The following is a 27574-nucleotide window of genomic DNA, read 5'->3' as shown; positions in this document are numbered from 1 at the left end:
ACATGGTGACTGCTTGCATGTGGATGTAGCAGGCAGCTTCCAAGATGGCCCCTTGAAATCCTCATATTCCATCCTTGTGTAGTCGCTTCCCACAGTGCATCCAGGTTGGCCTGTGTAACCAATAGAATATGGCAGAAATGATTGTACGTTACTTGTGAGGCTAGGTCATAAAAGACATTGTGACTTTCGCTTTGCTCTTTTGGATCACTTGATTTGAGGAAGCCACTCCATGTTATGAGGACATTCAAACAGCCTCATAGAAAGGTCCATATGGAGAAGAATTGAGACTTATTGCCAACAGCCAGCATCAATTTTCCAGCGTGGAAGTAACTCATCCTGGAAGTAGATCCTTCAGCCCCAGTCAAGCCTTCAGACGACAGCAGCCCCATCCAATATCTTGACAGTAACCTCATGAGAGACTGGGAGCCGACCACCCAGCTAAGCTTCTTCTGATAAGCCTCGATAACTAATACAACGAGGAATGAAAGAGGAGAAAGCAAGAATTACCTGCAAGACTATAAATTGGAGGATTAAATGCTTGAAGAAGGAGCAGGGATTTGGATGTGAGAGAGAGTGAGTTATGTTCAGGCCCTATGTTTGTCTTGTCTGTAGGATAGCCAAGCGGACATGTCCATTTTTGCCTCTTGCCCTAAAGGGCCAACTCATCCTCAAACACTCAGTTCAAATGTCACTTCTGTGAAAATTTCCTTATTTTCTCAGGCAAAACCTATCCCTTCTGAGCACTTATTGCACGTTATTATAGCAAACATGAGTCACTTTGTATTGCGATTATCTATTTGCAGTTATTTGTTTACATGTCTGTCTCATTACACTGTGAGCTCTCTAAGGGCAAGGACTATGATTTTTTGTATTATTGTATTTTTTTGTTGTCGTTTTTTGTGTGTTTTGCATTGTGGCTGGCACAAAGCCTTCACTAAATGTCTGCAAAAGTAGTAATTCTGAGAAACTTGGTGCGTGTACCCATTTACCCACATGCTTTCCCTATTGGCACAGATATGAAAATTTGAGTTTTTAGAAAGGCCCGAGCAAACCTGCGAAGGACACCTCCAGACCAGTTCCGAGGTAGGACTCCCACCTACACCTGGGTCCAGCTGCTTCTCTACCTGCGTCGGGCTCTAGGGCTTCTTAGCCCCGCCACCACTCATCCCCGATTGGCTAGAGGAGGAAATCGGCCCGAACATTGGTCCCTTCTTTAAAGGGCGGAGCCGGGTTGCGTTTGGTCCGGCCGCCGCAGGCCGAACTCGGCTGGGGAGAAGGCAGTGGGGCGGAGGCCGGCGGCGCCGCCGCTCTTGGTGGAGGCGGCAGGGCGCGCCCCGCTCGGCGGCCAGGCGGAACCGAAGATGCCGGCGTCTGCCGCGCGGCCCCGCCCGGGCCCCGGGCCGCCTTCGGCCTCGCCCTTCCCGCTGCTCCTGCTGGCGGTGCTGAGCGGCCCGGTGTGCGGCCGCGTCCCCCGCTCGGTGCCCAGGACCTCGCTTCCCATCTCCGGTAAGGCGCGGGCGCCCTCCCCCGCAGACCTTCGCGCCGCGCCCAGGCCCCGCCCGCAGGTGCCCGCACCCCCCTGCCCTCCCGAGTGGGACCGCCGCACCCCGGGGCCTCCTAGCGCTGCGCGCTCTGTCCCGCGCCGCCCACGCCCCGCCAGGTCCGGGCGGGTCCCCCACGCGGCGCTGCTCCACCGCATCCTGGGCGCAGGCCTCACGCCTCGGCTCCCGTGACACGCCCAGGCGGCTTCTGAGGCCCCTTATTCGCAGACCTGCGGGAGAGTCAAGGCCCCCAGTGCGGACGTTGAGGCCCAGGGAGGAGGTGGGGGCTGCCCGAGGTCGGCCGTTTCGAAAGTCCCTCTCCCTTATTTCCCAGTTCCCGCACATACACCTGAGTCGGTCACGCCGGCTTGACACCCTTTGTGCTTCCAAACACATTGGTCTTTCATTCTACTCCAACCGCCCATCCTTCTGATTACCAGCTCATCAGTTCCATCGACCTGCTTCTCAAATTCATTCCCTTATCATCAGTTCTCCCTTCTCCAAGCCTTTTGCCCTGCTCGTAGCCCTAATCTCCCTAACCCACTTCCCAGTCCTCTCACTTCTCTGACACCAGCTCCCATCCTCCCATTATGCGCTCCATCATAACTCTCCTGACTTCCTAAACGTTCCCTGCTCCCTCTGCTTATTCCCCACAATGAATATTGGGAAACCATTCAACGAGTTGATTTAAAATTCTGTTTAAATGATTTTGAAAATCTTCAGGAGAAAAAAAGAAGGAGGGAGATGTGGTCCTTTCAAAAGATGTGGAAGAAGCCAGGGGATGCTACAGGGTTAAAAGTGGTCATTGATGTGATTCACAGTTCAAAGGCTCTCTGCTAAAGGCTCTCTGAGAATGGCCATGGACTTTGTTTTCTTCTCAGGGGGCATTGAGTGATAGCGTCCTGGGCAAACAGAACCAGTGAAGCAGAGAGTACAACCTGTTGGTAAAAACTCACCACTGGATAAAAGTAATTTAGAGTCTAAACTTCAGACTGATAACATACATATAGGGATGCCATGACTCCAGAAGATCAAGTTGTGGTCAGAGCCTTGGCTTTCAGACTCTGCTGGAGTAACAGCCACAACACAGAGTTGAGGTTGCCAGGCTGGGTTGATCTCCAGGAATCCAGAGAGGTCTAGATGGCAAAGTGAAGCAGAGCTGGGGATACAAAGGGAGGTTGAGTGATCCAGGGCTTATTACGAATCATGAGAGAAGAGGCAGGATACAGCACAGTCCTGAGTATGGGTGTGGGAGGATGGGTGAGTGGGCCACCATACACCAGTACATCTGGGAGTGAATGGCTGCTGGCCATTCTGTCATTCTTGAGGATAGCTGAGCAGATGAAGCAGCTAGAACGGAGTTGTATTGGTGCAGAGATAGGGTCCCCAGAGCCAGAGGTTGAGCTAAGAAGGTAAATTCATGCTAACTTATTTGTTATAATCTTTAAATGGATAAGAGTTTTGAGTGCTACTATGAGGTTTAGATTTGGCCAAAACAGAGCATGTGCCTAAGGAGGGAAGAAGGGACCCATTTGTGAATCTTGTAGTATGTGTCAGGTGCTTCCACATATGTTATCTCATTTAATTCTCCATACAACCCTGGATGGTGGTGATGAGGAAAGTGATGCTCAGAGAGGGCAAGTAACTTACTCAAGATTGTACAGCTGGTAGGTGAAAGAACCACATTTAAACTCTGGCTGATCCATTTCTAAAGCACATACTCTTGCCTACTACACTCGCTACCTTTTTGGGTGGAATGGAGGGGAGGTCAAGTATGGTGGGAAAGAGAGGAGATAGTCTCTTAAAGTGAAAAGAGTGAAGCATTTCCCTTCTAAGTAAAAAGAAGTTACTAGTAAGTAGTGATTTAAAAAAAAGGAAATTCAGAGAGGAAAGTACTCGTACCTCCTATAGGTGTTTTCAAATTATATATCATGTTGCCATGAATAGAAATTACAGACTTAATATTTATGCTTTATTTTAATAAAGTCTTCTATTTTTATAGAAAAAGCATACTTGACAGGATTGTATGCTAATGTTCTGGCCTTATCAGTTAGCTACCTCTGGGCATGTGTAGATTTGACCCACCAAAGCTCTGTTTTTCCCCTGATGGCTGCTAAATAAATGGTACTTGGAAGAAAACAAGTTGTCCCCTTTGGCTTTGCCCTTGTGAACCCAACCCTTATGAAACGATGCCTGATGTCACTGTCCCCTTTCACCCTCTCTCCCTGCCAGAGGCTGACTCCTATCTCACCCGATTCACCGTCCCTCAGACATACAATTACTCTGTTCTCCTCGTGGATCCTGCTTCCCACACGCTTTATGTCGGCGCCCGGGACACCATCTTCGCTTTATCCCTGCCCTTCTCAGGGGAGAGACCCCGCAGGGTGAGAGATGGGAGTGAGGAGGACCCCAGACCCAGAGCATGTGATTAGATCGGTGGTTTTATGGGATGTGAGGGGAGAGTGTTGTATGAGGAGGAGTGTTGGTGAAAATGAATAAGGGGAGATCATCAACTTCATTGGCTCCACTGAGGGTGATGACAGGGGGGTCATGGTGACTGGGGAGGCTATGAGGGAGGTTCATGATGATGGGGAGGAGGACACAGTGGCCAGATTTTAGGTGACAGTGGGCAGAGGAATCATTAGAATCACAATACTCTAGGGCAATAGCTTTCAGACTCTTTTTGACGACCCCTTAGTAAGAAATATACGGTACATTTTGACCCAGTACACAAAGTGTGTACTGAAAGAAACATTTCTTGAAACAATATCTACTCTCCTATATGTGATACATTCTTGATATATTGTTTCATTAAAATAATGTTGGTTATGACTTCACAATTTATTTCATTACTTATTAATGGGTGGAGAGCTCCAGTTTGAAAAACAGTGCTCTGGGGGCGGGGGATGGCTCTCAAGTTCCTAAACTGATGGGGGTTGTGGAACTGTGTCACCTACCCTGACTTGGGAGGGTTTGGGGGGGAATCTGAGGGAAATGGTCACTCCTCCTTTCTCAGATTGACTGGATGGTGCCTGAGGCCCACAGACAAAACTGTAGGAAGAAAGGCAAGAAGGAGGTAGGTGTAAATCTGGGCCTTGTCCTCAATGTCAGTTGAGACCTTGGCCCAGCCCTGACTCTGTGTCAGTCCCATGCAGTGCTCCCATCCCAATGGGCCCAGGCAGGGACTCTAACACCATGTCATCACCCATCATCTCTGTTCCCAGAGCTGCATCTAACTGTCCTGATACTACCCTACCTTTCCTTGTACCTGCTGCTTCTGATTCTCTCTAACCATCTCTGACCCCCAGGATGAATGTCACAATTTTATCCAGATTCTCGCCATTGCCAATGCCTCTCACCTCCTCACTTGTGGCACCTTCGCTTTTGATCCGAAGTGCGGGGTTATTGTGAGTGATGGGGGGGTGGATGGGAAGGGTCTTCTGTGAGTCACCATGATGGGGTGCATGCTTAAGGCAACCCTTGTGCATGATAAGCATTGAGGGTGAGGGATGTCCTTACAGGGTGGAGCCTTTGTCTGCCGCTGAAAGAGGGTAAGAAAGGAAGGGGGAGGGAGGTTGTCTATAGAAGGTGAGGTATACAAAGTGTAAGGAGAGACATAGTGGGATGGTGAAGGAAGTTAGGGATTCTAGCTGGGCTGGGGAGAGGATAAATCTAGGAGAGAGACCAGTAGCTCATGTTTCCCTTGCCCTGTGTTTGCTTTGTCCAGGCAGCCTGGGTCCATTTCTTAATCAGCACAGTCCGTGCCCGATTCTTCCTCCCATAGCATGTGACTGTTTCTCACTGCCTTCTCCCACCTCCACTGCCAACCTCATTCTATGTGGGCTGTGACCCTCTGCTCTCATGGCCTCTGGGGTTACTACTCACTAATGTATTCCCTCCTGATCCCATACTCTGGATCTTGCCTTCAAGATGGACACTCTGTCATCCATGTTTTCTTCCAGGTCCTGTTCATTGTTCTTGAAGCCCTGGGCATCTCCACCCTTACACTCAGGCAGGATTGGGACATGTATACCCCTTATCACATCTAGTCTAGTCATGGCCACAAAAGTCCCTGGGACTGGTGACATATCAGGAAAGGTCTTAATATTTTTGAATCCTTAGCTTTTCCCATCAGTTAACCAGTAGTTAGTTACTGGTCTTCTGGCAGCACACATTTGTGACAAGGCCCTGGGATGAGTCAAAAGCCTCATATGTCCTTTGTATCCAGTGGCTTCGCTTTCTCCTCCATAGAGCAATAAGAGGGAGTGCAACGACTCCCTTTCCTGACCCTGATCCTTAACTGTAGATCTTGGCTTGACCCTTCTGCAGCCTGCAGTAATCCTTGCCACCTGGATCTCGTCAGTGTGTACCTCCAAACCTTTCTTTGTTAAAGACCATCCTCATATCTCTGGCTTAGAATGCTATAGTTGCATATGCTTGATTGCCCCAGTTAGTCTCTCTATGCTGCCTTTGGAATTAGTTTGGCTTCTGTTGAGTTCTTTTCATAATGCCAGTGATAGACTCCCTACTGGGGTATGGATAGCTCCCGTATCCTGGGAAGGTTTCCCAGTTCAGGGTGGTGTTGAAAATCTCTATATCCCATGAAGTAATGTTGAGGGTCTAGTTTCCCTGTAGTTCTCACAAAGCTCACAAAGCAGCAGTGGAACTGTCATTGCCATACTTGTCCTTTTCCAGTCTGCACAGTTTCAGGGAGCTCAGGGGTATGAATACCAGAACCATGGCTTATAGACAATGAGATGGCACCAAGTTAGTCTTCCAGGCCCTTCTATTCTTCCATGGCTTTCTGAGGTGGGACCCTCATAGTTGTTAGCTAAGTATCTTGACAGAAAATGTTCTGGGTGCACCTGTCAGGATTGATGCGACTCAAACCCATCTCTATTCTTGAGGAACATCAGCAACCAAGAGTGAAGCCAGGGGCCCGTGTCCTGTGCTCCTACAACTTCCAGCCCTTTCTCTGAACACTCTCATCTAGCAGGCTCCGGAAATGAAGGACCATCCTTTGGTCAAGGCTTGTTTGTAGAAGAACATAGGACACAGCTGCAAAAAGATCAGCAATGTTAACCCCTCAAGCCACAGCCTGAGACTGCCCTCTAGACTTCCGGAATGCTCTCTCCTGCCTTTACCTGTCTTATCCTACTTTATTCTTGTTCTTGCCTTATTCTTAGCACTGAATCTCTCATGTCCCAGACTGATGACTTTAAGACTATCTATAACTATTATCTGAGAGCTTTGACTAGCTGATCCAGACACAACAACTTGCTCATAGTTGATTTCTCAGAGAAATGAAGGTTCTTACAAAGGGAAGTTCAAGTACTGGACCTACTAGCTCCAACGATGTGGAGTGCTGTCCTTCAGTGACAGCTCCTCAGACATTGGAGGAGAATATTTTAATTTGTTTTCTTGAGGGAACTCCAGCAGTTGACAGAGAAAAATGTTAGACTTACAACAATAACAACAAGACTTCCCATTCACTTGAGTATCTACTCTGTCCCAGGCTTGGTGCTGGGTACTTTACATTCATGATTGAGTTTAATTCTCATCAGATCATGATATTTAGGTCTTATTTATTTCCATTTTACAGGCAAGGAAACAGTTCTGAAAAGTTAGGTACCATCTCTGAGATTATATAGCTGGGAGAGGCAGAGTCAAGATTCAAATCCAGGTTTGTCTGGCTCTGCTCTACTCTGCTGTCCCTCTAGCCCAGCTTGCAGCCCAGAAGACCTTAGCTGGCTTCAATCTCTTGTGACATTTGACCTGCTTCATGTAATGGAGACCATGTATATATATATATATATGTATATATATATTTTTTGCTACCCACCTGGGAAAGGTCCTTTATGTACTCTGTACCCTTCTTGACCAAGGCCAAAGGACAGATTCTAACCCCACAGCTCAGTGAGAGCCTTCCTACCTATCCCTGACTTTCATCTTGAGGGACTTGCCTTCACCACAGCTGATGCTGAGAGACTGTGCTGATGGACACAATGAAGATACAGTGAAAAATCTCAACATTTAGGTAGGGAATGTAGTAGAATGATCTTGTCCCTTTCAGATCCTAGTTAAATGTCACTTTGACCATACAGTAATCATAACCTATCTAGTTAATAGGAGACTCACTTGCTCAAAGGCTATAAACCTAGATAATGTGATGATGCCATTTTGGGAAACTGGAAGATGACTAGTTTTGACATGTTGAGTTTTATTTTATTTTATTGAGGTCAACATGTTAAGTTTGGAGGAGCTGATAGATGATCTCTGTGAGGTAGTCTAGCAGTCAAGTGCAAACATGAACTAGAGTTTGGAAGACATCAGACTCGATTAATCGATTAAGATTAAAGAGAATGAGAACTGAGAAAAGGCTCCATCCTTTCAGTCCTTGGTGACATATAATGCGGTAGTTTCAGGCATAGAGATGGGAAAACATAGTTTGTTTTCCAGGAATAACAGGTGATTCAGTTTGGTTAGACAAAGAGTTCATTTTGAGAAGTATTAGAAAATAAGTAGTTTGGGCTAAGAGTTCGTACTCCAGTCAGTGATGAATCATTTTGTCATTCTCTTGCTCAAAAATTTATCAAGTCGGTGACTAATAGTCTAGGAATTTTAATTGGGGGTGGATATGTAGAATAAATGGGGGGTAAGGCTGGGCAGTGTGGAGAAAAGGTTACTGCCATAGTTCAGGTTAGAGGTAAGAAGGGCCACAGCAGCAGATATTAACCCCAAGTCCAATGTGCCCCAGACATCTTGGTAATCTCTCACTGAACTGTCATCTTTCTCCTTAGGTTAGGATGCTCCCACTGCCTCACAAGTGAGGTGCTTGTGCCTCCCTGGGGTCCTCCATTCCAGAAACTCTCTTGACCCGGTATTCCCTTTTTGGGGACTTCAGATCACATCTGATTTTAACAGGCGTCCTTCAAGACTCTCAGTAAAATAAAACATTGTTTGCCAACTATAGCAAGTAAATGAGCAGTCAGAATGGGCCAGTGGTATACTGATGCTCAGGGGATATCTATGTTGCTACTCCAACTACCATCAAAGTAATTAGGCTCCAGCAACACCGTATGTCACCCTCATTTGTGAACTAGAGATGTCATGCCTGGCACTTCTATGCGATAACTTTGATTCCTAACCAGCCACAGTTAACTGCCGTGTTAGTCCCAGGTTGAAATCCTCCATTCCATTTTTGGATGTTATCTTGAAGCCTCTCTTAATGCTGGATGCTCAGCTAAGGTAATTTCTGGCTGGCCCTGGTGGAACTCTTACACTTCTCACTTCCTGCCCAGGTCAGTCCCTCTGGAGTCCCTGGATGAGGAAGGCACTTAACCAAATCCTCAAATTCTGACCTGAGCTTCAGGTCTTCACTGACTTTGCAGATTCCCTTCCCTGCTTCTCTATATCCTTGACTCTGGTCCTGTCTTTCATTCTTGGGATGGGAGTACGGGGAGGAGGGCCCTTCTCTGGGTTTCAGATGGTCCTATTATCAGCCTGTACTTTCCTTACTCTTCTTAAGGGCTCCAGCCCTCAGGAGGCCTGCTTTCGTCCCAGGTCCTCCATGTTCTGTAGCACACTTCCAGCCAGTTGCAAACCCTGCAGTTCAGCAGCATTTCAGAGCAAAGATCTGCCTTTCAGCCTTTTAGTGTTTTCTAGAGGCATCGTAGGGGTTCTTTCATCAGGGCTTGAGGGTGTTGGGTACTAGGGAAATTGAGGAAAGAGGAATAAACTGATGAAAAGAGGGATGGCAGAGGTGGGAAATGCAGGAATGGGTGGGGCCATCAGGAATAGCAGACTAGGAATAAGGGAATGGTAGCAGAGGAATGGGAGATGAATGGGAATTGGGCTTTTCCTTCATCTGACCATTTTGTAATTCTCACCATGAACCTCCTCGTGACCCCTAAACCAATTGCCCCCTTCTGGTCTGTAGGATGTGTCCAGTTTCCAGCAGGTTGAAAGACTTGAGAGTGGCCGGGGGAAATGTCCTTTTGAGCCAGCTCAGCGGTCAGCAGCTGTAATGGCTGGTGAGTGGGGAGAGACAAGAACCTGTGACTTCTTGCTGTAATTGCTTTCTTCCCACCCCTGCTGTTGAAATTTCTGTGTCCTTTCTTTCCTTTCCTTGGAATGTCTATTATTCCCATTTCTCTTTCTAGCCTTTCCTGTTCTTCCCAGAGTGCTTGTGACCTCCTGCTTTTCCCCACAGAGTATTATTTCCCTGGATTCTCTCTAGAGAATGTGTTCTCTGCATCTCTAGTGTGTGTCTTTCCTCTGTTAACCTCATTTTCTTTTCTCATAGTGTTTCTTTCTGTTTATAAGAGGAATCTACTACAATGCATATTGTAATAAATTTGGAAAAAGTATGAAGAAGGACATAGGAAATCTTCTAGAACAGCACTGTTGAAAAGACCTTTGTGTGACAGTGGAAATGTTCTATATCTGTGCTATCCGATACAGTAGCCACTAGCTACCTGTGGCTTTTGAGCCCTTGAAATGTGACTAGTGTGACTGAAGGAAGGAATTTTAAATTTTATTTAATTTTAATTTAAATGTAGATAGCCACATGTGTCTAGTGGCTCCCTTATTAGTACAGTTATCTCTACTCAAAAACCACTGCTAATATTTTAGGATATTTCCCTCTGGCCTTTTTAATGTGTATGTGCACATGCATATAACTCATGCACACGTATTTTTCTGGTCAGTCCTTTGTTGCTCAGAGGAATCAGTCATGACTACTAAGTAGACTGCTGCTGTTATTTCCTTTGAACAAGCTATATACAGTTGCTCAAGTGTGGAATGGTCACAGATCATGCCTAAATCTTGTCAGGAGAGTGACTGCCTAATTCTTCAGTAGCCACAAAGTGAATCGTTTGTTTGCTACATGGCCTGTGTTTTAGGTTAGACCACTCCACGTATACCCCCCAAATTCAGGGAGCATTCAGCCATTTTCTCATAATAGTGTAAAACAAGCAAGTTAATAGAGATTTTATGAATATATTATAAAACTTTGGAATGTCATGCTACATGGATATAATTTTGAATTTTGTCATGTAACTTTTATGTCGTAGGCATTGCTATATAATTTACAAATTCTTTGTAAAGAAAATTTTTAATGACATCATGCTACACATCATGTAAGCATACCATAATTTAGTTAAAAAATTCCAAATCATTAATTTATAAGTTAAAGTTTTTCAGGTTTATTTAGTTTACTTCAAAGTTTTTGCTATTATCCATAACACAGTAATGAACATTTTTGTGCATGAATTTTTATCCTCATTTTAAATTGTCTCCTTAAGATTCCTGGAAATGGTTTACTGTATCAAAGGGTGTGAACATTTTGTGTCTCATTATCTATTGCTAATTGAGTTTTTAGAAAGGGTGTATCAGTTTACACCCTAAATCAGCAGTGAATGAGTGTTTTTTTTCTCACATAAACTTCACCAGAATGTATTTAAAAAAATCTTTGCTAATTTGAGACTAACAATGACACCTTATTTTAGTTTATATTTCTTTGAATATTAGTGAAGTTGAACATTTTTCATGGTTTAGTACTTATTTCTATTTCTTCTTTGGTAAATCCTCTGCTCATGTTCTTGGGCCAATTATCAGCTGGGATATTAGTGTTCCAATCCATATGTTTTCCTTTGTGAATATATATATATATATATTTTTTTTTTTTTTGAGGAAGGTTAGCCCTGAGCTAACATCTCCTGCCAATCTTCCTCTTTTTTCTGAGGAAGACTGGCCCTGAGCTGACAACCGTGCTGACAATCTTCCTCTACTTTATATGTGGGACACCTACCACAGCATGGCTTGCCAAGCGGTGCCGTGTCCACACCCGGGATCTGAACTGGCGAACCCCAAGCCACCAAATCAGAACGTGTGCACTTGCTGTACCACCCGGCCGGCCCCATGTGGTTATATTTTTTAAAGCTAAATCCTTCAGTTAGACAGCAGATAAAAGTTTCTTCTTAAAATTTTTTTCCCCAAACATTTAACTCTTGGATCTGTTTGAAACTTACTTTGATGAATCGCATGAGATGAGAATCTAAATTAATTTTTCCTGATTAGCTAATCAGTTGACTCAGCATCATTCATCACACTGTTTTTTCTTTCTTCACTGACTTTTACTGCAAACTTTATCATAAAGTTATTTTTTACTTATACTTTTGGGCAATATTTTATGAAAAACAAAAATCGGGATATAGGATCTAACAATGAAATTTTTTTCCTATGCATAACTTTATTTATAGGGAAAGTCTTAAAAGCTATATAAATTAAATCATTCTTAGTCATACAGTTAATGACTTACCTTTTCTGAAAAGTAAAATAACATAAAAGTTTTTGAAAATGAACATAAAGTACATATGTAGTAAATTCAATATTTGGTTTGTCATTTTTATCATTCATCTACAGTTGAAATTGATGAGACTTTGTTTATACTCAGACACGTTTTAATAAAACCATTTAATCAAAGTTTATTTTTATTGACTTTTCTCAAGCATCTTTGGCAAAACTCTGAGCCAGTCACGGGGATCATTAAGAAAGATCTCTCGGTGTTAGCAGTTGTGAATGTCTCTTGATTCTACATAGTTGTTTATCAACAAAATGACTTCTCAAATGTAACAATCTAAGATAATCAGTTATCCTACTATCTTTGTTTCAAGCAGCAATCTTAAGTATATTCAGTCTTCTGCATGTAATTTCTGTGTTCCAGTCAGCAAGTGGATTCGCATTAGTGATTTAAGAACAAAAATTTCATAAATAAGATTATTGCATGACAAAGAACGTTTTCAAAACGGTTTCAAGTCTTTTTTTTTTTTCAGTTAATGAAATTCAGGGTTGCCCTTCAGCTGATAATTGATGGAAGTGGTCAGAAATTACTTTGTAACAGTTCGGAATGGCTAGCTTTAGACAGTTAACATAGAACATCCATGTCTCTTTCTGTCTCAGATCCAAATCACAGTCAATACTAATATTGTAAATTTCCTCTGAGGTTCTTACTTTATAAGGCTATAATTTAAATTTTTTTCTTGATCTAACATCAGTGCTAGTATTCAATTGGAACTTTCAATGTTGCTCCATTATGTCCTGCTGCCCCTCTGTTTTGAAAAAAGCAGTATAGAAAATAGTGGCAACAGTATGTAGGAGCTAGAACCAAAATTCCCAGTTGGGATCTGTAAAAATGTCCTTAAGGATAGAGAGATATTTTGAAATTAAAAGAAGAGATTTTAGTAATGAAAATATTATTAAATATAATAGCAGGAATATTTCTTATTTTAAATTATAAAAATTACAATGTGCATTGTAGAAAATTGAGAAAATATAGAAATGTATAAAGAAGAAAATGAAAAGTTTACTTATAATTCAATCATCACCAGATAACAACTATTATTATTTTGGAGTATTTTCTTCTACTGTGTGTGTGTTTATAATAAATTGGAATTATCATGCATATTTCACTTAGTATTGTATACTGAGCATTTTCTCATTATAGAAATTAATTATTCAAAACATGATTTTTAGTCATTTCCTACTCTTCCATCATATGAGTGTAGCACAATTTAATTATTCCCATATAATTATACATTCAAATTTTAAAGTAAATTATTGCTTTTATAAATAATACTGCAGAAGAAATCCTTTTACATAAATCCTTTGCATGAGTCTGATTAATTGCATGTGAATCAATCCAAAAAGTAGACTTACTAGGCCAAAGGGTGTATAGACTTTTATGGTGCTGGATGGATTTGGCCAAATTGCTCTCCAATTAGTGCCGTCAGCAGTGATGTGAGGGCCCGTTTCATTGCACCCTTATCAGCCCCGAAGAATATGCTTAATAAACATACAAACAGTGACCTCCTCCAAGTCCAGTTTGATGTATATTTTGATTTGCTTTTCTGTTAGTGAGGTTGAACAACTTTTCATGTGTTTATTGGTACTTACATTTCTTTTTGGGAAAAGCCTCAGAAATCTTGTCTTCAAATATGACATTTATGTCCACTGCACTTAGATAAAATGAACGAAATGATCTCAGTGTCTCTTTTTGTACTATTCAAATTTGGAAAACTGCAATTATTTTGAGAGTAATGTTCACATTAACTTAAGGCTCTCGGTCCCTTTGTAGGGACTTTGTCTTCTGCCCATCCTTTAAATGGTGGGGTTCCTTAGACTTCCACCCAAGATCCTCTGCTCTTCTCATTCTACATGGTTGTGATCTCAACCAGCCCCATGGAATTCTGTTTTCACTGCATTCTGATGCCTCCCAAGTCTGATGCCTTCCAAATCTCTCCAAACCAGCCCAGTGGATTCTGTTTCCACTGCATTCAGATGCTTCTCAGACATTATCTGGAGCTACAGCCCACATATCCAACTGCCTTCCAGATGTCTCCACTTGGGATGTCCCACAGGAATCTGAAAATCAGTATGTCCCAAACTGGGCTCGTCATTGTCACTCAACTCCCCCTAATATGCTCCTCCACCTCAAGTGGCCCCTCTTCTGAGTACATAGTTCCATTATTCACCCAGGTACCCAACAGCAGTCAGCATCTTTGATCTTCTCTGTCACATCCTATAATAAATAGGGCTTTTATCAAGAAGAGCAGAAGGAGGGAGCTTTTGCTCTTTCTCATTGGGAAGCTGTCCTGGGGTTTTATCATCTCCTTTTGGTTTCATTGCATCTTGTGATTACTGCATCTGCTGGGGAGCACTGCAAACATTCTGCACACACTGGGAGCTGCCAGCATTTTGAGTCCAAGGCTACCTCTTAAATCTAGGTGTGTCTGCCCCAAGACTAGCATTCACACACGGAAACAAGACAGTTATAGAAATGCTATCTGGCCAAGAGAAAAAGGTAGAGTAAACACTGCATCTCTAACTATCTAATTATGTCCTAATGATAGGCTATTTTAAAAAAGGTATCTGGCTGGCCCAATCCTTAGATAAGGAGATAGAGACTGTTCGAGTAGGAGCTAGCTATCCTGCAAAGGTCTGACCAGGAGAAGAAAAGGGAGTGGAGGACGGAAGGCAAGGGCATGTTTAAAATCCTCTTTTTAAAGCTAATGAATGGTAATTCCTACTGTAAGCCTTCTTTAAAGGTGATCATGTTGATACTGAAGTGAAACTTTGAACCCCCCAGGGTGCGGTGAAATATTCACTGCCTTGATATTACCTTGGCCTGTCAGCGTCGTATTCTAACACATCTGGGAGGCCTGTGTTCACAGGCTTTACATCTGGTCAAGTACATATCTACTTGCCCAGATTCCACAGATAATTGTGATTCTTCACCTCTTGCAGCTTTCAATCTTTATTTTTTGTATTTCCAAAATGAAAATATCTTAAGTTTTCAGGTTATAAAATTAAAAGATGCTGACTACAAAAAACATTCAGTGCGTACAAAAAAAGTATAAAGGAGAGAATAAAAATCACTTGTAATTTCATTAGTCAGAAACAAATATCGTTAACACTGTAGAATTGTAGCTCCTTCAACAATCTTTCCTATGCCCGCAGACATGTATACTTATTTTTTAAAAAATAGGGTTGAATTGTACCCGATCTTTTGTTCTAACAAGCTTATTCACTGAACTCAGCACTGTGGGCATCACTCTCCTTTGCACGTCATCTTTTGCCAATAGCAAATGTGTATTTTGAGGTTTACTGACTCGATCTATTCAGTGGTAATTTGCCAAACAACTGGACATACAGGGATATTTTGTTATATGAACAGTCACAGATGATTGGGAATTGAAACTCTCTGGAGAAGCTAAGACATGTGGTGAGCCTTTGCCCTCCTATGGATTTCTACTCTTCTTGACTGCGATGGCTGCTCTTCCTTCTCCAGTGTGTGTGTGTGTGTGTAAGACTGTGTTGCAAGTCCCTTGGTACTCTTGGAACACCTGGAACCCCGCAACTTCCTCCCAAAGTGTCTGATCCCTCCTGCTGTCTCTTAGTGTCAGTGACCCTTTGCAATTCTAGGCTCCAGAGTTGCTGACTGTCCTCACTGATGCCTTAGAAAGTTTTAGGACCCTTTACCTCCATCCACCACTTGCCTGGTTATCTGTGGTCCTTTACTGTTTCCAGAATATTTATGATTGTACCCGCCTTGCCCCCCAAACACCAAGTCATGTTCCCAAAATATTCATTAACCGTCTCCTCCACCTCATCTCCCTCCGTTCTCAGGGTATCCATGACAGAGCCTCTGCCAGAGTTTGGTTTTAGAGCGGTTTGTGTATAATGCTCTTAGGGAAATTTTTCATTCCAGCTCTGGCTTCTGTATCAGCTTTTTCTCCCCTTTGGAGGTACAGATGATTGGCTTATTTGCTGCTCCATTTGCTGCCAGGACCTTTGCCCAAAAGCTGTTTTTCTCCCTCATGAAATACTCTGGAAGGGAATAGGAAGCCATTTTACAGTTGTTGTCGACCCCCCTCCCCCCACCAACCCTTCTGGCAGCAAATCGAGCATATGGCCCTTTGAGGGTTCATAGGGAGCTGTAACTAACATGTATTGAATGCCAGCCATGCACCAGGCCCTGCCTGGGGCTCTGTGTTTGTTATCTCATTTAACCCTCAGCACTGCTCTGAAGGGAGGGTGTTATTATCCTTTCTACGTTTGAGAAACTTGAGGCTTAAGATGGTTAGTTTGCTCAAGATCATGCTACTAATAAGTATTCAGAGTTCAAACCCAAGCCTTCCGGGCTCCACAATCCTTGGATTCTTTTCGCGATCTCAAGTGATAGCATAATCTCCCCTCCCCAACCCACAAGGGGGTTTCTGACCCTCCACTGCTGCCTCAGAGGCCTCCTGACCCTTTTTGCTCCGCATAAAGTGTTTCTATTACTAGTGGTTATTTTTCCAGTGCCTGCAACGTGCAGCTTCACGTGAGCATCTGTGACCCCAGGATGATCATGCTCCCCTCAAAGTGGCCCTAGTCTCTGCACTCCCTTCAATGTGCACAAAGAACCCCCATGGCTCTTGCTGGGTTACCATGCACTGGCTTCCAGCACACCCACCTTTCTTGCTTCTCCAGCCTCTCTGATTTGATCTTCTGGTTTGCCTTCAGTATCTTCTCCCCTTAAATAGTGGTGTCCCAGGGCTTTCCCTTTCTCCCTGGCTATCACACTTATGTCATGACTTAAACATCACTCCCAAGTTGCCTGACTCTGGCCCTGCTGCCCAGACCCTTCTGTTTGATTACCTTCCAATATCTCGGACCAGATCTCCTGAAAGTACTTCAACCTTAGCATGTCCAACATCTGAACTCGCTTCCTCTCCAGCTACCTCCTTTATGGGCCTGCTGCTATTGTTTCCTGGCTTGGTTCATAATAGCACCATCTGCTATCAGCCATCTTATCAGCTGGAAGCCTTAGAGACATTATTTTACTCCATTCTTGCACATCTCATGTTCAGTTGATTTTCAAATCTTGTTAATGGATTCTACCTCAGAAATCTCTCTCAGATCTGTCTTCTTTATTCTCTCTGTCACTGCCTTAGTTCAGGGCCCCTCTACTCTTGTCTGGGCTGTGCAAATGGCCTTTTACCAGCACTTATCTTCTTAAAAATCAAAAATGATTATGTCACTCTCCTCCTCAAGAAAATCTCTGCAGTTTTGCTCTTCCTTGTAAGATAAAGTCCACATTCCCTGGCATGGCAGAGCAGGCTCATCCCAACTGGGTGCCCATCTCTACACCTCCAGCTTCCTCTTTGCCCACTTGGCCTGTGTCCCCTGTGCCCCACATCCCTGAACATGGCGCCCTGCTTCCCCACTTGCTTATCTTCCTCCTTGAAATTGCTCATTCTTCAGACTCAGCTCAGACATCACCTCTGAGATGCTGCTCCCACAGGTAGCAGGCTGGGTCCTCCTCTGTGCTCTCACATACATCTATGAGTCCACGCCTCCTGGTATCTGATTACACGTTTGTCTTTCAGACTCAAATGGAAATTCTTGGGGGCAGTGATGTGCGGAGCCCCCGGCACAGTGCCTCGTACATAGTAGGTGGTGAGGAATGCCACACCGATGTGGTGAGGAATACCACACCGTTGTCTCCAGAGTCCCCATGATACTCAGAACTCCTCTAGGGGGTTTGTGACCTTCTACGACCCTGGGAATCATTTTCTCCTACTCACATCCAAGTCCTTGGCCTCAGGGTGTAATCACTCAGAGTGATTACAGTTCTCTCACATTCAAACCACAGAGCAGTACCTTCCCTTCCTTCCCACAGTGGCTGTGATTTCCCTCTTCTCTAATCGCCCCATCCCTAGAGCGCCTCTGCCCCTCCACTGTACCAGGAGGGAGGATCTGCTTCTTCATTGCTTCCCCAGGCTGGCTGTGAAAGCTCCATTAATCCCTCAGGCTGATTTATCTCAAAGTGAGGTCCTGAACACCCACATCAGAATAAATGTGACTGCTTGTTCGAAACACAGTTCTTGGTCCACCGCCCCCGCCCTGCCCCCCCCCCCCCGCTCTCTTGAGGGATAATTGCTGGGCAGGGGGCCCAGGAGTCTGCATTTTGATCAATTCCCCTAGTGATGCTGGTATACCCCAAAGTTGTGACTTGTTCCAGAGCAGTGTACACTCACTAATGTTAGCAAGAACACTAGTTCCCTCAGACATTTCCCATCGTGGGAGAACTTAAGTAAGATTGGGACATGCTGGCAAAGCAAACTCCCTTCCTGGAGAGTCACAGTATAATTAGTATATTACAGGGCAGCGATCTCCCTAAAACAGCAACAACAAAAAACAAACCAGCAATCAAAGAAGCCTGGTTTCCAGAGGGCAGCCTTTATTCTCCCTTCTTGCACATCAGCATTCCGCTGTGTTCCCTTACTGCCCTGGAGCACTTCATTTCTCCCTTGGTTTCAAGCAAGGTGATGCCTATCATGTGCTTAGCAGTGCCCTGCACTAACGGGTGCTCAGCCCCTGAGAGTTCCTGCCCCTGCTTTATTCCCTGCTCTGCCTGTGACCCCTTTTGCTTCCCTCAGTGGGTCCCTGACAGCCCCTCTCCTCCCTGTCGCCCTGCAGGGGGGGTCCTCTATGCTGCCACTGTGAAAAACTACCTGGGGACGGAGCCGATTATCTCCCGGGCTGTGGGTCGAGCTGAGGACTGGATTCGGACAGAGACCTTGCCATCCTGGCTTAACGGTGGGGAGAGGGGGAGGGATGCTCCCGGGACAGAGTGGGCGGAGGCCTGGGGGCCCCAGGCTGTGTCTGTGGGATCTGAGGCCGCCGGTCTCCCCAGCCCCAGCCTTTGTCGCAGCGGTGGCCTTGAGCCCAGCCGAGTGGGGAGATGAAGACGGAGATGATGAAATCTACTTCTTCTTTACGGAGACTTCCCGAGCATTTGACTCATACGAGCGCATTAAGGTCCCGCGGGTGGCCCGCGTGTGTGCGGTGAGACCCCAATCCCAGCTGTCTATTTGTCATCTCCTGCTCTGCCTGTCTTCTTGTCTTTTCTTCTCTGAATCTCTGTCTTTGCATATCTCCTCTGTCTCCTTTTTTCCTCTGCCTTAAATTCTTTTCTGGGAGCTTGAGGAATTTGGGGAAAGGGCTCTGGCCTCTTTGAACCTCATAATTACCCTTGTGACACACTGTCCCAGGAGGTGGACTAGTGTAGAAATTGAAGGCAGAAACTGTTGACAGACCTGGGTTCAAGTCCCAGCTTTACCACTTACTGCCTCTGTGACTCTGGGCAAGTTCTTGAGTATCTTTGAACCTCATCTGTAAGATAAGGATATGAATACCCCTAGAGATAAGTGTTGTTTTGAGGACTAAATGAGGTAATTTATGTAAAGTGCATGGTACAGTGCTTCATAAATGCACAATGAACTTAGTCACTGTCATTGTTATTGTGACCTGTCCACCCCTCTATCTCATTATCCTCTGCAGTTGCTCTGTCTGTGTCTCTGTTCTTGCATTTCTCTGCATCCGGCTCCCCATCTGTTTGTGTCTGCCCTAAAGTCAGGGGGAATCTTGTATTGGTGTTCACACGCTGCCCCCAGTGTTGGTCTTCTAAAGAGAATTTCCCATTCACTTGTTACCCCAGGGGGACCTTGGGGGCCGGAAGACCCTTCAGCAGAGGTGGACGACGTTTCTGAAGGCTGACCTGCTATGTCCAGGGCCTGAGCATGGCCGGGCCTCCAGTGTCCTGCAAGACATGGCCATTCTTCGACCTGAGCATGGATTGAGGACCCCCATCTTTTACGGCATCTTTTCCTCTCAGTGGTGAGGGGGTCCTAGTGTGGAGGAGAATTACAGGGTGGGAGATACGTGGGGTTGGCACAGGGTCAGCGCTGTCTCCTCCAGAGAGGGTGGACTCTCCCTGGAGCCCTGCTGCCTCTGCCCTGGAGCAGGCTGTGTGGCATCTCATTTGACAGGGGATGAGTTGCTGTCCCCTAGTTCCTTCCAAATATCTGGCTCCAACCTGTGACTCTTCCAGGGAGGGGGCTGCTATCTCTGCTATCTGTGCCTTCCGACCACAAGACATTCGGTCAGTGCTGAATGGGCCCTTCAGAGAGCTGAAACATGACTGCAACAGGGGACTGCCTGTCATGGACAATGATGTACCCCAGCCCAGGCCCGGAGAGGTGAGGGGGCTGGGGCAGCGCTTCACCCCATGCCTGAATTGTCCCATTAGGGCAAGAGCCCAACTAAGCATCATGGCACTTCCTGGCCCTTGGGAAACTTTGTCACCCATGCTATGTCTCCTCTAGTGCATCACCAACAACATGAAGCTCCAGCAGTTTGGCTCCTCACTCTCTCTGCCTGACCGAGTGCTCACCTTCATCCGGGACCACCCACTCATGGACAGGCCAGTGTTTCCAGCTGATGGCCACCCCCTGCTGGTCACTACAGATACAGGCTATCTCAGAGTTGTGGCCCACAGGGTGACCAGCCTCTCAGGGAAAGAGTATGATGTGCTTTACCTGGGGACAGGTATGTTTAATAGTCAAGCAAGTTGCCCGTCCAGTGCACACATGCTCTCGTCACAGAGAGGGTCCCATACATACAGGTGTCAGAGTCCCAGGCACAGGTATGGTTATGTCATCATGTCTTGCACCTTGCCTGCTTTCTAGAGGATGGACACCTCCACCGAGCAGTGCGGATTGGAGCCCAGCTCAGCGTCCTTGAGGATCTGGCTTTATTCCCAGAGCCACAGCCAGTTGAGAATATGAAATTGTATCAAGTGAGTTGTAGATTTTGGGGAGTCTGGTGGGGAGACATCTGAATTCAGAGCCAGTTTGTGACCCTGGGGTCTGGGAGATCCAGCATATTCCTCTTCCTCACTCCCCTTCTGTAGAGCTGGCTCCTGGTTGGCTCCCGTACCGAGGTGACACAAGTGAATACAACCAACTGTGGCCGTCTCCAGAGCTGCTCAGAGTGCATCCTGGCCCAAGACCCTGTCTGTGCCTGGAGCTTCCGGCTAGATGCGTGTGTGGCCCATGCTGGGGCGCATGGAGGGTGAGTGTGTCTATGCTTGTCTCTTGTCTGCTGTCCCAGGGCTCTGGCCCATCCATATGTCTATGTCTGTTTTTCATCTGTTAGTGCTGCCCTATCTGTGTGTGTGTGTGTGTGTGTGTGTGTGTGTGTGTTTATTCTCTCTGTTAGTGGCACTTGTGTGTCCATCTGTCAGTCCATACTAACTCATCTGTCTTTCCATCTGGTGCTGCCTCATCAATGTCCTTGCCTCTCTGCAGGACCTGCCCAGACCATGTGATTGACCTCCATGTTGCTATACGCTTCTCAGTTTTCATTTTACAAGAGTTCTCAGAAGTGTTTTCACAGTTGACTACTCTCTCCTTCCTTGAAATTTTCTTTCCTCTTGACTTCTATGATTGCATTCTCCTGGTTTTCCTCCCTGTCTGACCTGCCTGTCTCCCTAACTGATTTCTTTTCCATCCAACTTCTGAATGTTGATATTCCTCAAGATTCAGTCCTCTTTGCACTTCCACACGCTCTCCAGGCTATTTCACTCCCATTATTTCAACACTGTCTGAGTGCTAATGACAACCACGGATGTATCTTTAGCTGAGCTTCAGAATTCCCTATCCAACTGCCTATTTGATATTCCCCTTGGATGCTTCACAGGCAACTCAAACTTAGCAAGTCTTAGCATGCACTGTGTCCTTTTTCCCTCACATGCTTCTCCTCTGGTTTTCCTTATCTCAGAAAAGGGAGCTCTATCCATCCAGTTGCTTAAGCCAGAAATTTCCCACATTGTATTGCAATTTATACTGACTGTAGCTCCAAACCATCCTCAGTCCACACCCACTTCCCTCCATCTCTACTGCTATCGCTCTAATCCAAACCATCATCTCTTCTTAACTGATTACTTTAATAATCTCCTAATTGGTCACCTTTTGTCCATTTGGGGCTCCTACCATCCATTTTCCACTTGGCAGCTAGCTTAAAAATGTATGTCACATTGAAGCAAATCCCTGACATCATATTCATCTAAAATATTTCAATATATATCTCTACCAGATGAGGACTTTCTTAAAAAAATTTTGTTATAGGGAATTTCAGACATTCAAAAGTAGAGAGAATAGTATAATGAATTCCCATGGCTAATCGTATTTTATCAATACCCTCAATCACTCCCAATTATTTTAAAGCACATCTCAAGCATCATATCACTTTTTCTATAAATCTTTCTGTGTGTATGTCCAACACAGAAGGGCTTTTTAAAAACATAACCATGTTATCATGATCATGCCAAAAACTTAATTTTTTAATGCCATCAACTATCCAACCAATGTTCGAATTTTCCCAATTGCATATACTTAAAAATAGTTTGCTTAAATCAGGATCCAAATAATGTCCATCAATTGTAATTGGTTGGTATGCTTCTTAAGTCTTTTAATCTTTAACTGAGATTCCCCTTCAGTGAAGTATTTTTAACTGGTTGTTTGGAAAGTTTTTTTTTTAAACGACTTTGAGATTTCCTATTTGAAGCCCAGTTAATTTACAGTATATTTGAACATATTACTGAACCCCATGGTGACAAATATTTTAGAAGAAAAATATTTGTCTCTGGGAATCCATTTTTGGTTAAGAATTTTGACCTGGTCTTTTAGTTTCTCTGGGGAGAACTTTTTTTTTTTTTTTTAAAGATTTTATTTTTTCCTTTTTCTCCCCAAAGTCCCCCAGTACATAGTTGTATATTCTTCGTTGTGGGTCCTTCTAGTTGTAGCATGTGGGACGCTGCCTCAGCGTGGTTTGATGAGCAGTGCCAGGTCCGTGCCCAGGATTCGAACCAACGAAACACTGGGCCGCCTGCAGCGGAGCGCACAGACTTAACCACTCGGCCACGGGGCTAGCCCCTCTGGGGAGAACTTTTAATTGTCTAAGACAAAAGCAAGTGCCTTATTCTTTCCTTTATTGTTTTAATATCCATTAAAATAAGATTTCATTGTTCTTGGGTATCCTGTGTACTTGAGCCTCAGGGTCCCCTTAAGATGTATATGTGTGTGTGGGATGTGAGGTGTGTGTATATGCCAGTGTATTTCTTGGTAATACAAGAAATTTCCAAGTGGGTACTTCTGTGCACTCTATCCTCCATACCTCAGTTCATACAAGGGAGGAAAACAGAGATTATGAAGTTCCTGCAGCTGTAGCTGCACATATAGCCTTCCCATGCTCCCCGCTCTCAGCTAGACTAAGCAACCTTGGTTTTACCCAGGAGGCTTTAATGTATTCATACCAGTCTTAGAGCTCATTTCAAGGGCTTCAATTCATATTGAAGGAGTTCACACTCAAACAGAGTCTGTCTTTGGTTGCAGCTTTTGTGTGTTCAGACCAAACTTCCGCCTGGTTACCTCGTCTTCACTAACGGTGCAGTAGAGATCTCACTGGCCTCCCTCTTTCTGGGAGTGGTGCCAGGGAGTTCAAAGTGAGCAGTCTGTCTTGCTATCCCTCTGTCAGACACATTCCACCCAAATCCTGGAAGTAGCAGGATTGTCTTTTTTGAAACAGATCCATTAAAGGCCAATATATATCGACAGTTGTCGAAGACAGAGTTCCTATGTAAAAACAAGCAGCTTTTATGAAAGAAAAAAACATCTCACTGACCCTCACAGAACTGTGATTAGCTTTTACGGCAAAGATGTTTGCTTTCTCTTAAATAACAGAAAAAAATAAGCTGTAGTTTTTATATTCTTTTCCAGAGAAATCTTGTGGTTGTGGACAACCAGCTACATTTCTTGGAAGTTTCCATGTTTCCGTTAAAGGACCCACCAAGCATCTTTCTAACAGACCCAGTGCAAATTTAATTCTCTGTGGTCTGCTAGAAATATATGTAGGATTTGACATGGCAACTGTCATGAGGAGTATAAGGGTTTGGGGGGAAGATTTAGCAGAGAAGAGTATGTTGACTGATAATTCCGGGAGTCATTTATGAGATGATGGGAGCTGTAATGAGTGAGTGAATGTTCAGTGGTACTGAGGAGGGTAGAAGGGGATGTTGACACTTTATTTACCAAGTATTCTTTTCTTTATAGGCTGGTCCAAGACATAGAGTCAGCAGATGTCTCTTCTTTGTGTCCCAAAGAGCCTGGAGGTCTGTATGGTTTAAGGAAATGTGGGTGGAGTCGGTGGAAAGGGGCTAGAAAGTTGTCCATTTTGGACCCACTTTAAAACTTGGGTCCTGGAAGATATAGCAGCCAGTGACCCAGGGCCTTACCCTCTTTGGAAATCCCCTTTTTAGCTTGTCCACCATGGCCCCTTCTCATATCTGATATCACTCCACATTTCTCTCCATCACATCCCCAACCTATAGCCTCACCACTTTTTGTGCCTCTGCTATCTCTTTGCAGAACACCCAGTAGTGTTTGAAGTTCCTGTGGCTACAGCTGCGCATGTGGTCTTGCCATGTTCTCCAAGCTCAGCATGGGCGTCCTGTGTGTGGCACCAGCCCAGTGGAGTGACTGCACTCACCCCCCGGCGGGATGGGCTAGAGGTGGTGGTAACTCCAGGGGCCATGGGCGCATATGCCTGTGAATGTCAGGAGGGTGGGGCAGCCCGTGTGGTAGCTGCTTACAGCTTGGTATGGGGCAGCCAACGGGGCCTCCCAGGCCGAGCCCACACAGTGTGGGCTGGACTGGCCGGCTTCTTCCTGGGGGTTCTTGCAGCATCCCTGACTCTCCTCCTGATTGGTCGGCGTCAGCAGCGACGGCGACAGAGGGAACTTCTGGCTAGAGACAAGGTGGGCTTGGACCTGGGGGCCCCGCCATCTGGGACCACAAGCTACAGCCAGGATCCTCCCTCCCCCTCTCCTGAAGATGAGCGGCTGCCCCTGGCCCTGGCCAAGAGGGGCAGTGGCTTTGGTGGCTTTCCTCCACCCTTCCTGCTTGATCCTTGCCCGAGCCCAGCCCACATTCGGCTAACTGGGGCTCCTCTGGCCACGTGTGATGAAACATCCATCTAGGGCTGGGCAAGTGACCACTAGTGCATGGTGACCACTAGAATGCAATGACCATTGAGAAACTGGGGATCACTGGGCCTAGACGCCTGTCCTGGCCCCTGAGTTCTCTTTGGCCTTTGAGTGATCAATGTCTGCCCTCTCTGGGCCTGGGTGGGCTCGGGGCCAGGCCTTTACCTGATTCCTGATTCTCATGAGAGATCAGAACTGCTCTCTGCAGTGAATCGAGACTTTTCCCACCCCTCCCCTCCGAATCCCTGTGACCGCTTTAGCCCTGGCCCACTATCTTGGGCTCATTAGTTTGGGGACGGGGCACAGAACATGGCTATGAATTTGCTTTCTGGTTGAACGCTGGCCAGAAGGAAGAGCCATAGAGGTGGTTGGGGACCAGTGTGCTCTGAGTCCTGGGGTGGTTTTGCAGATTCTCCCAGTTTATTTGATTCTCTGTGGGGAGTGCATGATCCCTGTGTTGCAGCGTGGAATCTCTGCCCTGAGACCTCCCATCCCAGTTTTCCTTCTTCCATGAAAGAGCGTGTGTAAATACATGGGTGTTCATAGGAGACCTGGCCTCATGTCCTTGAATGACTGGGCCAGTGCTCAGGTGTGTTCATGGGGGGTAGGGAGGGAAAAGGTTGGGATGGTGGGCATTGCCTGCAGAACTTTAGACCCAGTAGCCAGTGGAGGAATGGCTTTCCTTTCTAAAGGAAACAAACCACTGCCCCAACCCCCGCCCTCCCCCCCCCCCCAACCCTTCTCTTGAGTAGAGAAAAACTCCCAAAGTGACCTTCTGGGTGGAAGGGCAGTGATACATGTGACCCCATCATTCTGTTTGTTTCTGCCTCCTGGCTACCACCACTGCCATGCACAGCTGCTCTTTCTCTGGCTGGCGTGTAGGCTGGACCCCGTTTCCTTAGCTCCCATTCAAAATAAACTTCATGACATTCTCAATGTTAGAGGATGACAAAAGGGGAACAGTTACAGGACATATCAGCTGCATAAAGATAGGTTTGTATCAGTGACTTTACTCAGGGTGACACCCTTGACCTAAAGCAGGAGTTCCCCACTTGGGGTCCACGGACTCCCTGAAATTGTATGCAAAATGTTGTCTGTACATGTATGTCTGTATTTTTCTGGGGGAAGGTTTTATGGCCTCCATCAGATTCTCAAGGCCTTAACAAAGGTACAGGACCACTGCCCCAAGGTCACCATGTGTTGGCCAAGCTGAGATGGTGCCACTCATCGGCAACTCTTCCTGCCCAGCCACACCTGCCCCATGGCCAGCCCCTGGACTTGCAGCCGCTGGGGCCCTCTTGTTTCTCCAGTCCCTGGAAGCTGGCCTCCGTGCATATTTGAAGACACTGTCAGCTCTCACCAAACTTTAAGACCTCTTCCTGCTTCACAACTCTCAGCTGCTTTAGACTTCTCCTGCTCAGTTCCAGTCTTGGCCTGTGAATGTGCCTCATTCATCCCTGGCGAGGGATCCCCTTGAGCTCCAGTGAGTGATCCAGCCCTTCCCAGTTGAAGTTTTCACTTCTACTTTCCTCGGCAGCAGCCTGTGAACTACTCAAAAGAGTCCCTTTGGGTTTGGAATTATCAGTGGCTTTGTCACTAATAAGTGTGTGATCTTCAGCAAGTAATCTAACCCAGGAACATTTGTTTACTCATCTGTAAAGTGGGGATAATAATACCTACCTCAGGGTTGCTGCGAGGATTAAATGAGAGAACACATAAACAATAAAGCACTATCTATACCAGTAGAGGTCGTTATTGTAAAAATTGACCCATTATGCCATAATCATATAGCTTAACCATCTGATGCCCATGACACATGCAACTTTAAGCCCCATTCGGTGGAAGGAGGGTCATTGCTTCACACAGACGTCCTGTCTGGGCTCGACTCTAGCCAGATCTTAGCTGCCAGTGTCTAGGTTTTGGGAGGCAGGGCCTGTAGTTCTTATAATCCTCAGATGTGTCTGACCTTAGTGACCCTGCTCCTCCTCCTCTCTGGGCATGGAGGAAGGCTCGTGTTCTTCAGTTTATCCTCACTACACTCTGCTCTCTAGGTTAAGAGTTAGTTTCATTTTGGGGGAGGAAAGGAGATGAGAAATGTCAGAGGGGTCTGGGGTTCCTGTGAGGAGGGGAGGAGAAGAATTTTCCAAGGAGGGGAGGGACCAACCTACAGTGAATTGGGGGCATTTGGTTCTTGGACACTGGCTCTGATTGGAGGAAAATGGGATGAGGAATTTAGGAAAAATGAGGAATGATGGAAATAGGCGTGAAGAAGGGGAGAGTTGCATCTTAGATGGTGGAAAGTTCAAATCCCAAGAGTGAGTGAGAGCACAGGAATGTGAAATCCACTCCAAAGAAATAGTGTGAATCACTGATTGCATTATCTTTGGGCTGTCGGGGTGTGGAATGGGAGAGAACCCAGGGGTGAGGGAGCTGGAAAAGGTGCAGGGTTCCTCAGCAACCAGGAGGAGGGGTGGGGATGGATGTGTTTGTATTTACTTCCAGACTGCAAAGATTGCCTATTTTCTGGTCCTCACTCTTGAATTCCCCTCTGTTTTTGGCTCTGGTCCATAAACTGTGACTCTGGGCTTATCGCCCCTAACCA

General features: G+C 45.6%; 1 protein-coding gene across 3 annotated transcripts; it reads left to right on the top strand.

The window, feature by feature from the left end:
• The first annotated feature begins 1231 nt into the window (after nucleotides 1-1231).
• Nucleotides 1232-26714, top strand: SEMA4F (ssemaphorin 4F). Of its 3 annotated transcripts, XM_014847282.3 has the most exons (14): nucleotides 1232-1506; nucleotides 3774-3925; nucleotides 4558-4617; nucleotides 4850-4948; nucleotides 9481-9574; nucleotides 18567-18686; nucleotides 18784-18935; nucleotides 19588-19766; nucleotides 19981-20128; nucleotides 20255-20477; nucleotides 20618-20727; nucleotides 20842-21002; nucleotides 24041-24099; nucleotides 24356-26714. In XM_014847282.3, exons 1-14 carry the CDS (start codon nucleotides 1362-1364, stop codon nucleotides 24964-24966), a joined length of 2313 nt encoding a protein of 770 aa, XP_014702768.3. In that variant the 5' UTR covers nucleotides 1232-1361; the 3' UTR covers nucleotides 24967-26714. The 3 variants fall into 3 exon arrangements, with proteins under 3 accessions (XP_014702768.3, XP_014702769.3, XP_014702770.3); XM_014847283.3 differs by lacking the exon at nucleotides 4850-4948; XM_014847284.3 differs by lacking the exons at nucleotides 3774-3925; nucleotides 4558-4617; nucleotides 4850-4948; nucleotides 9481-9574.
• Nucleotides 26715-27574: the final 860 nt, after the last annotated feature.

Source organism: Equus asinus, chromosome 6 (assembly GCF_041296235.1).
Source record: "Equus asinus isolate D_3611 breed Donkey chromosome 6, EquAss-T2T_v2, whole genome shotgun sequence".
Lineage (NCBI taxonomy): Eukaryota > Metazoa > Chordata > Mammalia > Perissodactyla > Equidae > Equus > Equus asinus.
Note: the sequence above shows the minus strand (reverse complement) of the source record. Positions and strands in the feature narration are given on the sequence as shown.